This window comes from Chanodichthys erythropterus, chromosome 15 (assembly GCF_024489055.1).
Source record: "Chanodichthys erythropterus isolate Z2021 chromosome 15, ASM2448905v1, whole genome shotgun sequence".
Taxonomy (NCBI): Eukaryota; Metazoa; Chordata; class Actinopteri; order Cypriniformes; family Xenocyprididae; genus Chanodichthys; species Chanodichthys erythropterus.
The window spans coordinates 38,066,619-38,081,425 of NC_090235.1; the positions used below are offsets into that span (position 1 = coordinate 38,066,619).

At 39.2% G+C, this 14,807-nt stretch overlaps 1 protein-coding gene across 1 annotated transcript; it reads left to right on the forward strand.

Annotated features, from left to right (window-relative positions):
- The first annotated feature begins 8,615 nt into the window (after positions 1-8,615).
- LOC137037806 (uncharacterized) lies at positions 8,616-14,773 on the forward strand. The gene is made up of 2 exons (XM_067412107.1): positions 8,616-10,026; positions 14,518-14,773. The coding sequence occupies exons 1-2, from the start codon at positions 8,687-8,689 to the stop codon at positions 14,633-14,635; spliced, it is 1,458 nt and encodes a 485-aa protein (XP_067268208.1). The 5' UTR covers positions 8,616-8,686; the 3' UTR covers positions 14,636-14,773.
- Positions 14,774-14,807: the final 34 nt, after the last annotated feature.

A 14,807-nucleotide genomic window follows, 5' to 3' on the forward strand; every position in this document is an offset into this window, starting at 1 on the left:
CCTGGAGAAGTTTTGACATGCCCTGACATTTATGCTTTTTTCATTTGTTCATAAACACATTAATGACACAAGTGTCATTACACTGTATTCAGCACAAACTAGGCTACCATAATATGTGAGGAACATGTATATACATGTTAGTGTTTTTGAAGGAATAATGTTTCTGCGTGGTTATTGAAAAAACAAAAAAACTTAAGTCACTGAAATAAGGCCAAAAAAAGTATATTAAATCTGTGTTCATAAGACTTCTAGGTATTGGAGGTTGTAGACTAGTGTTTTTGCTTCAGAATTATGTAAAAATTATGCTGCCTACTCCTTCATATAAAACAATATATTGATTTAGTTTTTGTAAGACACTTTTTGTCAAGAAACACAGTATGCGTGGAGGCGTGTATCATCATGAATAATGGATGATTCTCACCTGAGAAGATAAAAGAATCACATAATAATGACCTGAAATTACTTGCATATTAATGAGGCCTTTTAGTCAGGTAGGCTGTGAAAAAACCCTCTGTAATCATGTCTCAGCTCAATATAAAATAATGGAATTCTATTATATTCTTTAAAATATAATGTATTTCTGTGATGCAAATTGTCTGAACAATTATGTTACCTCTATGGCATTTCATATAGGCTTTTAGGTTAAAAACATGCACATTTGGAGAAATATTGATGGATTCTTATATGTTTATGTCAATTTTCTATACAGAGGAGTAATATTTATTCTATATTTATTCTCATCACTGAGTGCTGGATACTGTGTTTTCAATTCATACTTGCAGCCGGAGGGCGTTCTGTGCACCTTTAGGCCACAAATCCATATAAAGAAGAAGAAGAACCAGGAACTAATGGCATGTCTTCTAGAGCTCGCTAACCATGGCTTTAACATCCAGATAAACACTTTTCAAGATAATAATTACACGATTGAGATGATGTATGCATGAGTTGCCTCTGAATTTGCGTCTGAATAGCGCTGGCTCCGTGGGTGTGGCCGCATTAGCAGATAATGAGCTGAATCACAGACTTCTGACATGGCTCTCTTTTCATACAGATTACATAAACACAGAATGTTTGTTTTCGATTTGACTTGCACGATTGACCTCTGCCGTCACCTGTCAGATGTGTCTCCCCCTTCTTAGGTGGAGCCATCCCAGGGACTTCATATCCGTACAGCCCATCTGGCTAGTCCATATGTGTTTCTCATGTAATTCCTCCCTACAGGCAGGTAGTGGTCTCCGCAGCGTGCCCTTGGGTTCACTTCCCCAGTCTAGTTAGTTTACTAAGTGGGTATTTCAGAACAGCAGTAAACTTCCCGGCATGAGCTCGCCCCCTTCTCCGTTCCCCTGGCACAACGGACACCGGTAGTCTCCTCAGCGAAAAACATCTGCTACCCTATTTATATCCACCTGATAGGGACGGTGCGCATTATGCATATATCGCACGGCAATCTCCATTTGCTTGTTTTAGTTCTCTCGAAGCTGATAGGGCTCTCTATCGATATCCCAATTCGTCGGTCACTATTGACGTACGTCTCCGTTCCTTCCTTCAGGGAACGAGGGTTACATACGTAACCGAGACGTTTTTAATGTTGTTTATTTCTATGTAGTGTTTTTAATATGCTTTAAGACGAACCATGTGCAAATTCATAAGTCAGCACCATTGCTGAGTATTTTATGTTTAAAACTGAGTAAACCAAAAACCCGCGGTTTAAAATCGTGGTGTTTGTGACGTCACAGAGTACCTTGTTGTCAATCACAACAATGTGCCGGTGTTATGAGATTTTCAGTTTCTAAGATTTTTGGTTTCCGAAGGCGGAGCATACATGAATATTAATGAGTTTCTCAGACATGCGCGATTGCACGTGCAACTGAGAATTTTAGTTCACATTGTATCTCAGCACATTTAGTGGATTATTCCATAAAGGTAACAGCTGACTTATGCCTAAACTACAGTTGTTTACTTCTAGGAAACGTTTATAATGTTTTCATTAGTATGCACGATTTCTGCAGTTGTCTGTAACTGAATGACAGATATAGCAGAGCAACCTTCAGCTATCGTCTACAATGAGTTCAGCTCATTGTGCTCTTCCTTTGTGATGATTTAAAACTCGGTATTTTATTAGTTGTTATCATTAAGTACATCAATGCCTGTAACAACTGAAATAAACCAGTATAAATATTTTTAAAGGTGCCCTAGATTCAAAAATTCAGTTTACCTTGGCATAGTTGAATAACAAGAGTTCAGTACATGAAAATGACATACAGTGAGTCTCAAACTCCATTGTTTCCTCCTTCTTATATAAATCTCATTTGTTTAAACGACCTCCGAAGAACAGGCGAATCTCAACATAACACCGACTGTTACGTAACAGTCGGGGTGTACGCCCCAATATTTGCATATGCCAGCCCATGATGTTCCCAACAATATAAAAGGCATTAGACAAACGTCTGGAGCTGCACACAGCCGAATCATCAGACTAAGTAAGCAAGAACAACAGCGAAAAATGGCAGATGGAGCAATAATAACTGACATAATCCATGATAGCATGCTATTTTTACTGATATTTGTAAATTGTCTTTCTAAAAGTTTCGTTAACATGTTGCTAATGTACTGTCAAATGAGGTTAAAGTTACCATTGTTTCTTACTGTATTCACGGAGACAAGAGCCGTCGCTATTTTCATTTTTTAAACACTTGCAGTCTGTATAATGCATAAACACAACTTCATTCTTTATAAATCTCTCCAACAGTGTAGCAATAGCCGTTAGCCACGGAGGACAGCCTCAAATTCACTCAGAATAAAACTTTTAACATCCAAATAAATACTTTACTCACATAATTCGAAGCATGCATGCAGCATGCATGACGAACATCTTGTAAAGATCCATTTGATGGTTATATTAGCTGTGTGAACTTTGTAAATGCACTGTAATATAGTCGACAGCTCGTGTGGCAGGAAGCACGCGTCTTAAAGGGGCGGCGCCGAGTGTAAATCAGTGCATTGTTAATGGTACCCCAAAATAGGCAGTTAAAAAAATTAATTTAAAAAAATCTATGGGGTATTTTGAGCTGAAACTTCACAGACACATTCAGGAGACACCTTAGACTTATATTATATCTTGTGAAAGAACGTTCTTGGGCACCTTTAAGGACTATATCTATTCTGATATTGTTCTTAAAATGCAGGCCTATTGCTCTTCAAAAGGGTTCATAAAATTATTTGTTTAGGCTCACCAAGGTTGCATTTATTTAATCAAAAATAGGCTAAACAGTAATATTGTGATTTGTTTTCTATTTAAATACAGTGCCCTCCACAATTATTGGCACCCTTGGTAAATATGAGCAAAGGTGGCTGTGAAAATTAATCTGCATTGTTAATCCTTTTGATCTTTCATTCAAAAAAAAAAAAAAAAAATCACAAAATTCTAACCTTTCATCAAAGTAAAGCAATTGAAAGTGGGGGGGAAATCACATTATGAAATAAATGTTTTTTCTCCAAAACACATTGGCCACAATTATTGGCACCTCTAGAATTTTTTATTAGTAAAATATCTCTGAAGTATATTCCCATTCATATTTATTTTTTTTAGCACACCAGGGTGATCATAAACATGAAATTGTCCAGCCACGACTTCCTGTTCCACAAGAGTATTTAAGAAAACACAAAGGCCAAATTCCCTTAATCATTCATCACAATGAATAAAACCAAAGAATATAGTTCTGATGTTCAGCAAAAGATTGTTGAGCTTCACAAAATAGAAAGTGGCTGTAATAGCTAAAGCATTGAAAATCCCCATTTCCACTATCAGGGCAGTAATTAAGAAGTTCCAATCAACTAAAGATGTTACAAATTTGCCTGGAAGGAGACGTGTGTCTAAATCATCCTAATGCATGATGAGGAGGAAAGTTTGATTGGACAAAGACTCTCCAAGGATCACAGCTGGAGAATTGCAGTGATTAGTTGAGTCTTGAGTCTCAGAAAGCTTAAAAAAAATATCAAACAGCACCTACATCCCCACAAGTTGTCCGGGAGGGTTTCAATAAAAATCCTCTGCTCTCATCCAGAAACAATCTCCAGCAGGTTCAGTTGTCAGACAAGACTGGAACTTCAAATGGGACCAGCTTCTATGGTCAGATGAAACAAAAAAAAAAAGAGCTTTTTGGCAGCAAACCCACCAGATGGGTTTAATGCACGCATGGATAAAAAGTACCCCATGCCCACGGTTAAATATACTGTTGGATCTTTAATGTTGTGGGCCTATTTTTCTGCTGGAGGTCTTGGACGTCTTGTTCAGATATATAGTATCATGGATTCTATCAAATACCAACAGATAAAAAATCAAAACCTGACCGCTTCTGCTAGAAATCCAAAAAAAAAAAAAACATCAAAACCAACACAAAAATGTGTCACTGAGCACAAAATGAAGCTTCTGCCATGGCCATCCCAGTCCCCTGACCTGAACCCTAAAGAAAATGAGTGGAGTGAGCTGAAGAGAAGAAGCACCAACATGGAGCTGGGAATCTGAATGATCTGGAGAGATTCTGCATGAAGGAATGGTCAATCAAAAAGATAAACAATGCAGATTAATTTTCACAGCCGCCTTTGCTCATATTTACCAAGGGTGCCAATATTAGTGGAGGGCACTGTATATAGTCTTCAGTGGTAACGGAAGAGGATTAGGGCCAAGCAATAATAAAAAAAAATAAAACCATCTCGAGATTAAAGTTGTTAAATTACGAGAAAAAACTCGTTAAATTTCAAGAAAAAAGTTGAGATAAAATGTTGAGAATAAACTCGTTAAATTTTGAGAAAAAGGTTGAGATAAAATGTTGAGAATAAACTCGTTAAATTACGACATTTTATCTGAGAAAATATTCATGTATGCTCCACCTTCGGAAACCGAAAATCTCAGAAACCGAAAATCTCTTAACACCGGCAGGCTTAGCATATTATTAACCATGAATGCTCTGAAGCAGGAAAGTCTTGAGAGAAGCCAGTTTATCCCGTTAAATTTTCTGTTGATATGAAAAATTGTGTAGATTTATCAATATACTATGTCTATTACGCTGTTATGATGAACTATAAGCCTTTCTCCAGTGACATTCTGAGTTGTTCAAAGCATTTGTAAGGATACTGATTGTAAGAAGACAGCTGTCTGACTCTGTCTGAGATGAAGAACAGGAACGGTGTGTGTAACATTAGCAACACATTATTAGCTGTTTGATAACGTAGTCAATCAAAAGGCTATCTATATTAATCCATATTAAAGACAGAACCATCGCAAGGGCTGTGCCAAGTGTGCAAGCGCATAGGGGCTCGCGCTAAGTAAAGTGACAGCTGACTTGAAGTAAAGCCAATAAAGCTCACGTTTTTGTCCTTAGAAATATTTTAATACTATAGCTAAAACAATATTGCTCTGAGCGTGTGCGTGTGACCGTGATTCGTGTGTCCTCGCACGTCAAGTTCAGAGAGCTATTCAGTCCATTATAAATCTTTGCCTACCTGATAAGTTAAATAACTGATAAGTAAATACGATGGAAGTTCGCACTCATTCAAGGATGTGCATTTGTATCATGTACGGAGAAGACTCCGGCGCCTTCAGGATTTCATCTGAATGTTTTTTTTTTTTTTTTTTTAATCTGAAAACTAAAAGCAACGAAGAAGTCAAACATCCATTAGCGTGTTCACAGAGGAAAACGGCTGAGCAAGTGGAGGCGGGGCTAATTTGCATATTCATAGATCTGTGCATATTAAATGAGACAAGGGTTTATAAGCTATTAAGGCATGAAGACATTTTTTTCACTTGATTTTTTTTTTAAAATATGTCATTTTGGTGATCAAAGATGAGTTTTACGAAATAAAATATTTGACCACAGGGGGACTTTAACCCATTTGTGCCCAAATTTTTCTGAATGGTTTCATGCATATAGTCCTGTTAATATGTCCTATGTGAACATGTTCTGCATTTATTTTTCCCAGGTTTTTTTTTTGTTTTTTTTTAAACGTGTTTGAATGTGCGGCAACTATAGTTGCCGGTGGGCAAATATGTTGTATGCACCCCTCAATGTAAAATTTGAATAGGAGGAGAACATTTATGCATCTAACTCAAAATAACTGCTTTCAACAGATCAACAGATCAATCAAAGTCGAAGAACATTCAATGTGAACACAAAAAAGTTGCATCTAGCATATAATTTCTTGAATATGAAAACACAACAAACAACAAATCCATTAGTCTTAAAGTGGTGGAACATAGTGCTGAACAAAGTCCAGCCATTAAGTTGCTCTAACAGAGCATTGTGAATCAAAAAAGTTAAATTACATCATTCATTAGAAAAAAAAAAAAATTACTCCTATATGTGACCCTGGACCACAAACCCAGTCAGAAGTCGCACGGGTATATTGGTAGCTATAGCCAACAATACATTGTATGGGTCAAAATTATTGTTTTTTTTTTTTTTCTTTTATGGCAAAAATCATTAGGATGTAAAGTAAAGATCATGTTCTGTGAAGATATTTTGTAAATTTTCTACTGTAAATATATAAAAAAATATATTTTTGTGAGTGGATATACATTGCCAAGGACTTCATTTGGACAACTTTAAGGCAATTATCTCAATATTTCAATTTTTTTGCACCTTCAGATTACAGATTTTCAAATAGTTGAGTCTCGGCCAAATGTCCTATCCTAACAAACCATAGATCAATTGAAAGCTTATATATATTCACCTTTCAGATGATGTATAAATCTTAATTTCAAAGAATTGACCCTTATGAATGGTTTTGTAGTCCAGGGTCACATATAACAAACAAACAAAAAATAAATTAATTAAAAAATTAATTAATTAACAAATAACAATATATATATATGTAACGGGGCGGGTTTCAGGAACTACAAGTCCCATCAGCCTCGGGTCTATAAAAGGAAGTGATGAGATTTGTTCTTCCACTTCCGCCCTTTTGTTTTTCCGCTGACGATTTATGAATGGAATTCGCGGCAGATCTAAGGTATGGCATTGTGACGCTAGATTAGTAAATCTTGCGACATTATATGGAGTGATTCGTTAAATAATGTGTTGTCCTTCTGTTTGTATGTCTTCCTGTTCATCGAAATGAAAGTCGTAGCTGGTTTACGTGTTGCATGGGGGTGATAGACCAAATGTAAGGATCGTTTGTGCAGTCACATGTCAAATATGGAACATTGAGTGTTGAACACATGATGCATCGTTTAGGAGGTAGTAGTTTTATTTGATGATTGCGTGGCCGTGTGAATTTAACATGTGTTTTATTGATCATGTTATTTTGTTTGTTTTTTAGTACTATGGCTGGATGGTTGCCCGAGTGTCATAAACCAATATAACGGATGGTAGAGGTATTACTTTTATTTTTATTTAAAAAATAAAGTGTTTACCAAGGGAGTTTTTTTAAATGCTTTTTAATGATTTTAATGTTTTTTGAATGTTTTATTTCTTTTAAATGTTTTGGGTATGTGATTTTTCTTTTTGTATTGTAAATATTTCTTTTTAGTAATGGATTGTGTTTTCCCTTACAGGGATGCACGATTACCGTTTATTTTTAGGTTGAATTATTGTTGAGTTGTGTGTTTTTCTTTTTTTTCTGTTGGATGTTGGACCAAGTTGGCTAAGGGAAAACTGAAGTCATATCAAAGACAAAAAGGGACCAACTAGATTATAGTCATTTAACAGTGTTGACTCATTTGTTTCACTTGCATTACCCACGTTAATATTGTTTGTTTTTATTTCTTTTGTTGTAGATTTATTTTTGACCTGACTGTGGCCGTGGGGTTGCCTTCACTGGTGGATAGCAGAGGTGCGGTGGTGTGGTCACTTTATCTTTTTTTCCTCCTAGGTTTGCAGTGGGATTTGCTGTGAGCTTGATTGCAGTGGGAGCACGTTTGTCTGTATGCCATTTCTATCTTCACAATCTAGGTAACCTGTGGCCATCTGTGGGTTTTGTTTATTTTTGTTTTATTTTTTATTTATTTTCTTTGTGGGTAATTGCATTGAAGGTCTGCTGCATCCTTTTAATATGGTAATGTTTTTGTTTTGGTAATTATATTATTTTCTTCTGAATAAAAATGTTGCATTGAAGCGTCACCACCGCCTTCTGCCTGATTACTCCCCTTTTTGGGGTCATGGTATTACAATTGGCGTAGTCGGCAGGGTAGTTTGTGGCGAAGGTGGTCGTGAAGTTTTTTTTTGTTGTTGTTGTTTTGTATGTTTTTGGTAACTGAATAAACGGTAGTCGTGCATGAAGGCGATCATTAGACTCTACATCGTGGGACATCGTCATCTTTCCCTGAACTGTTTTATAAAATTATCTGTTAACAGATATGGAACAAGAACTACTAGACTTGCGGGAGCAGATACGTCTCCTGCAGGCACAAAATGAGCAGCTGATGAGAGAGCATCCCCCATCCAGTAGTACTGCTCCTAACCAACCACATCCTTCTACGAGTAATGCCAATTCTTTATCTCCAGTATCTTTTAGCAGGGTACTTTATGTCCCTCGGGAGAGGAAGTGTCCACGCTTTTATGGAAATATGGACTCCACATTAAGTGTTGAGGACTGGACTGAGGAGGCCAAGGTGTGTATTGAGGGAAGGGGTTGGTCTGATAAAGAAAAGGTGGTGTTTCTGCTTGACCATCTGGGGGGGGAAGCTAGAATGGAGATAAAACTCCGTCCACCAGCTACTAGGGAAACTCCAGAATCTGTTTTTGATATTTTACGAGACTTGTATGGGGGAAAACAGACATTTGTACAATTACAACAAAGGTTTTATGAACGAAAACAGAAAGAAGGTGAATCATTGACTGAATTTTCCCATGCTTTAATGTCTTTAATGGACTTGATTCTTGTTGGTAATCCAGGCAGTGTTCCAAGTTCTGACAGGGTGCTTCGAGATCAGTTTGTGGAACACGTTCGAGATGTGATGCTAAAACGTGAACTAAAACGACTAGTACGGGAGAAGCCATCTTCTACTCTACTGGAGGTTCGAAGTGAAGCTCTTAGGTGGGTGGAAGAGGGGAATAGAGAAGTAGTTGCTTCGTATGTTCAGCCATGGTGTAATGTTACTCAAGGCAGGGTAGTTGAGCCTGAATCTAAGATTAGATTTCAGGAATCTACAGAGCTAAAAGAGGTGAAAGAGATGTTGAGGCAGCAACAAGTACAAATAAATGAACTTACTCAGCGGCTTGAAAGCTTTATGTCTCAAAAGAATGAGTCTTCGGTCACCTCAACTAGGCAAAATAGTTCACGACGATGCCTTCGCTGTAATCGATTTGGGCATATAGCTAGATATTGTCGACAACCCTGGCCTATAGATGCAAACTCTAGATCACCTCAAGTGACTGTGAATGAGACTTCTGTGGGGGAGCCTGATAGTGTAGTATCCCCTACTGTTTTGAGTCATATTGTGGAGGGGGATAGTGAAGTTTCACAGACACCTGTTTGCCCTACTATTGTACAACGTCTCGTAGGCAAATGTCCTATTGTAACTGCACAGATGGGGGGAGTAGAGATTTCTTGTTTATTAGATACAGGGTCAATGGTGACCACTGTAACAGAGTCATTTTTTGAGAAGCATTTTCGACAATTGGGAGTAGATACACTTAAAAAATGTAACTGGCTTCAATTAAAAGCAGCCAATGGTCTTGAGATACCTTATGTGGGATACTTTGAAACTGACGTGACTGTGTTGGGGCAAATTCTTTCAAGGCAAGGTATTTTGGTTGTGAAAGACCCTGTTGATACTCTGTTCCATCAGAGGAAAGAGCTGACTCCTGGCCTTTTAGGAATGAATGTGATTGGACAGTGTTATAATGATTTGTTTGAACAACATGGCCCAGCACTATTTTCAGTTCCACAGATCAGGCAGGCAGAATTAGGCTGGAAGGACGCCCTGTTACAGTGCCATCGAGCAGATGAGGCCCCTTCTCCCGGGTTTATTGGTTATGTGAAAGTGCAGTCCCGCTATCCGGTTCAGATTCCAGCCGGGACCATGAGGTTAGTGCCTGCATTGTGCCCTAAGAGCATAAAAAGTTGTACCTCTGTCTTTTTAGAACCTCTGGGTCCCGATGATGGGGGGCTGCCTGCTGGAGTGTTAATCTCACCTGCCTTGTTGCAGTGTATCCAAGGAATAGTTCAGATACCAGTGGTTAATGTTAGCACAGAACCTCTATATTTACCATCAAGAATTAGATTGGGTTGTCTGGCTAGTGCTGAGGTAGTGACAAAATCAGATCAAGATATTTTCTTTGAGGAAGATTTATCATGTGACTCTAATACAGTGATCGTTCAGTGTCAAACTATTACAACAGCCTTGAACATTGACATTCAAGGGTTAGAATTGCAGGGACTTTCAGAGACTGAGAAAGAGGCCGTTAGGAGACTTTTAACAAAATATTCTGATGTTTTTGCTAAGCATGATGGTGACCTGGGGTGTACAACCTTAATTGATCATGAAATCCCGTTAGTAGATAATACACCTGTACGCCAGCGACATCGTAGAATTCCTCCCAGTCAGTTTGAGGAAGTAAAGGCACATATTAGACAGTTGTTGGACAGCCAAGTCATTAGGGAGAGTTGCAGTCCATACGCTTCGCCTATTGTATTGGTGAAGAAGAAGGATGGCTCCCTGAGGATGTGTGTTGATTACCGCCAGCTCAATTCTAGAACTCGCAAGGATGCCTATCCTTTACCAAGAATAGAGGAGTCACTTGATGCCTTGACGGGAGCAAAGTGGTTTTCAACATTGGACTTGGCTAGTGGATATAACCAGGTACCGGTTGCTGAAGTAGATCGCTTTAAGACTGCCTTTTGCACCCCATTTGGGCTCTTTGAATTCAATAGGATGCCCTTTGGGCTGTGCAACGCCCCAAGTACTTTTCAAAGGTTAATGGAGCGAATTTTTGGGGATCAGAGTTTTCAGTCTTTATTGCTCTATTTGGACGATGTTATTGTTTTCTCAGCTACCGTCAAGCAACATCTTCATCGATTAGAGTTGGTGTTAGATCGGCTGAGACAACAGAATTTGAAGATAAAACTCAGTAAATGTTGCTTCTTCCGGCCAGAGGTACGTTATTTGGGGCATGTGGTCTCTTCCACAGGAGTCAGTACAGACCCAGAGAAGATATCTGCTGTTGCTAAGTGGGTTCGTCCACAAAATCTTCAAGAACTTCGATCCTTTCTTGGTTTCGCTAGTTACTATCGGCGGTTTGTTAAAAAATTTTCTTGTATTGCTGGACCCTTGAATACTTTAGTGGCAGAAGTGATCAGGGGACAAAAGAGCAGACGACCAAAGATTGATTTGGGGACCAAATGGACTGACTCATGTGAAAATGCATTTCAAACTCTTAAAACTGCTTTGACCAATGCCCCAGTTCTGGCTTATGCAGATTTCAGCAAGCCCTTTATCCTGGATATTGATGCAAGCCATCAAGGTTTGGGGGCTGTTCTATCTCAAGAACATGGAAGTAAATATCGACCGGTTGCTTTTGCCAGTCGAGGTCTGCGACCATCCGAACGCAATATGCAGAATTACAGCTCAATGAAGTTGGAATTTTTGGCTCTAAAGTGGGCTGTTGCGGAAAAGTTTAGAGAGTATTTGCTTGGTCAGAAGTGCCTGGTGTATACAGACAACAATCCACTCAGTCATTTGCAGACTGCAAAATTGGGGGCATTGGAACAACGATGGGCTAACCAGCTCGCAGACTTCGACTTGGAGATTAAGTATAAGCCTGGACGTTCCAATGTTAATGCTGATGCTTTGTCTAGAAAAACTGCTGCCCCTGTAGCTGAACTGTCTATGACTACTGCTGTGCCAAGGGAATTATATTATCGTGCTCATGACTGTCAGCATGTTGTTTTAAGTGAAACAATTTCTGCTCTCCCTGAACAACCCAGAGAGAATCTTAGCAATTTGCAAGGAGTTGATTCGGTGATTGGCCGTTTCCTTGTTTATTGGGATCGTCAAAAGCCACCAGATGCACAGGAGAGAGCATTGGAGTCATCAGAAGTACTTGAATTGGTACGGCAGTGGGGAAAGTTGGTGAAAATAGAGGGTGTACTGTATCGGCGGTTCTGTCCCCAGGATGAACATCAAGAAATTTGTCAAGTTGTGTTACCAGCGGCTCTCAGGGAAAGGGTCCTTACAAGTCTGCATGATGACCATGGCCATCAAGGGATTGAGCGGACGGCGAGCTTAGTGAGAACCCGGTGTTATTGGCCTGGTATGTTCAAGTTCATTGAAGAATGGTGTAAAAAATGCCAGCGATGCACCCTAGCTAAAGTGGTACGACCAAAAGTACGTAGTTTTATGGGGCACTTGACTGCAGAGAGGCCATTGGATATATTGGCCATTGATTTTACTTTGCTGGAACCTGCATCAAATGGACTTGAAAGTGTACTGGTTATGACTGATGTATTCTCAAAGTTCACACAGGCTATCCCGACAAAGGATCAAACGGCATCGACAGTGGCACGTGTCCTAGTAGAACGTTGGTTCTACTTATTTGGTGTGCCACGACAAATTCACTCGGATCAGGGGCGGTGCTTTGAAAGTAGACTCATTCAAGAGTTATGTAGATTGTATGGCATTTCAAAAACTCGCACTACACCTTATCGACCACAAGGAAATGGCCAATGTGAGCGTTTTAACAGAACGATGCATGATTTGTTGCGTACTCTGCCCCCAGAGGAAAAATGCCATTGGCCAGACCATCTCGCCCAGGTAGTGTACGCGTATAACACCACTGAGCACCAGGCTACTGGGTACTGTCCTTATGTTCTTATGTTTGGACAGGAACCACATTTACCCCTCGACTTCATATTAGGATTGGATAATCATACCCAGAGTGAAGTGGACTGGGTAGTGGACCATAAAGACAATCTTGAACGGATGTTTAATAAGGCTCGAGCCCGCCTTAAGTGTGCCACAGAACACCGTGCCCGACTAAATGATCTTAAGGTGTGCCATGAAAGGTTACAAGAAGGCCAGATGGTGTATCAGAGAGCTCATAACATAAAAGGCAGGAATAAGATCCAAGATGCCTGGGATCCTACTCCTTATAAGGTGGTCCGGTGTCCAGATGGAAATGGAGCAGTGTATTCCATTGCCCCTGTGGATGGAGGAGGTAATCTCAAACATATTCACCGCTGTGAGTTGCGTCCAGCTCATGTTTCCTTGGATGATCCTGGACTTCCGGTTTTAGTGGACCATCAAGCAACCTCTGAGGACAGAGATAGGGGTATGGTTGTTGTGTCCCTACTGCCTGAGTGTACATCTGCTCATGAGAAAGTTGTTAGATCTCAAGAAGATAACATCTATCCAACTATAGTAGAGGAGTGTGACAAAGAACATCAGCCTTCACAACCAGAAGCTGCAGTAAGGCGTACTAAGAGGTCAACAGCTGGATGCCATGCAAATCCATATCGTCTTCCTCGGCCAGCATGTACTAGTGAAGTCCAACTAAGTGGTCAGTTGGCTCTCCCTATGATGAGGTTGTCCAACAATAGGCCCCATGAGATGTTCCGCCCATGGTTGTAGTTTGATGTGATCGACGGGACGTCGATTTAAAACTAGGGGGTAGATTGTAACGGGGCGGGTTTCAGGAACTACAAGTCCCATCAGCCTCGGGTCTATAAAAGGAAGTGATGAGATTTGTTCTTCCACTTCCGCCCTTTTGTTTTTCCGCTGACGATTTATGAATGGAATTCGCGGCAGATCTAAGGTATGGCATTGTGACGCTAGATTAGTAAATCTTGCGACATTATATGGAGTGATTCGTTAAATAATGTGTTGTCCTTCTGTTTGTATGTCTTCCTGTTCATCGAAATGAAAGTCGTAGCTGGTTTACGTGTTGCATGGGGGTGATAGACCAAATGTAAGGATCGTTTGTGCAGTCACATGTCAAATATGGAACATTGAGTGTTGAACACATGATGCATCGTTTAGGAGGTAGTAGTTTTATTTGATGATTGCGTGGCCGTGTGAATTTAACATGTGTTTTATTGATCATGTTATTTTGTTTGTTTTTTAGTACTATGGCTGGATGGTTGCCCGAGTGTCATAAACCAATATAACGGATGGTAGAGGTATTACTTTTATTTTTATTTAAAAAATAAAGTGTTTACCAAGGGAGTTTTTTTAAATGCTTTTTAATGATTTTAATGTTTTTTGAATGTTTTATTTCTTTTAAATGTTTTGGGTATGTGATTTTTCTTTTTGTATTGTAAATATTTCTTTTTAGTAATGGATTGTGTTTTCCCTTACAGGGATGCACGATTACCGTTTATTTTTAGGTTGAATTATTGTTGAGTTGTGTGTTTTTCTTTTTTTTCTGTTGGATGTTGGACCAAGTTGGCTAAGGGAAAACTGAAGTCATATCAAAGACAAAAAGGGACCAACTAGATTATAGTCATTTAACAGTGTTGACTCATTTGTTTCACTTGCATTACCCACGTTAATATTGTTTGTTTTTATTTCTTTTGTTGTAGATTTATTTTTGACCTGACTGTGGCCGTGGGGTTGCCTTCACTGGTGGATAGCAGAGGTGCGGTGGTGTGGTCACTTTATCTTTTTTTCCTCCTAGGTTTGCAGTGGGATTTGCTGTGAGCTTGATTGCAGTGGGAGCACGTTTGTCTGTATGCCATTTCTATCTTCACAATCTAGGTAACCTGTGGCCATCTGTGGGTTTTGTTTATTTTTGTTTTATTTTTTATTTATTTTCTTTGTGGGTAATTGCATTGAAGGTCTGCTGCATCCTTTTAATATGGTAATTTTTTTG

Excerpts from the sequence above, each read along its gene's own strand:
- LOC137037806 (XM_067412107.1), top strand. The coding sequence starts at position 8,687 with ATGGAGATAAAACTCCGTCCACCAGCTACTAGGGAAACTCCAGAATCT. Across the intron at positions 10,027-14,517 it reads ATTCCAGCCGGGACCATGAG|ATTTATTTTTGACCTGACTG; the intron begins GTTAGTGCCTGC and ends CTTTTGTTGTAG.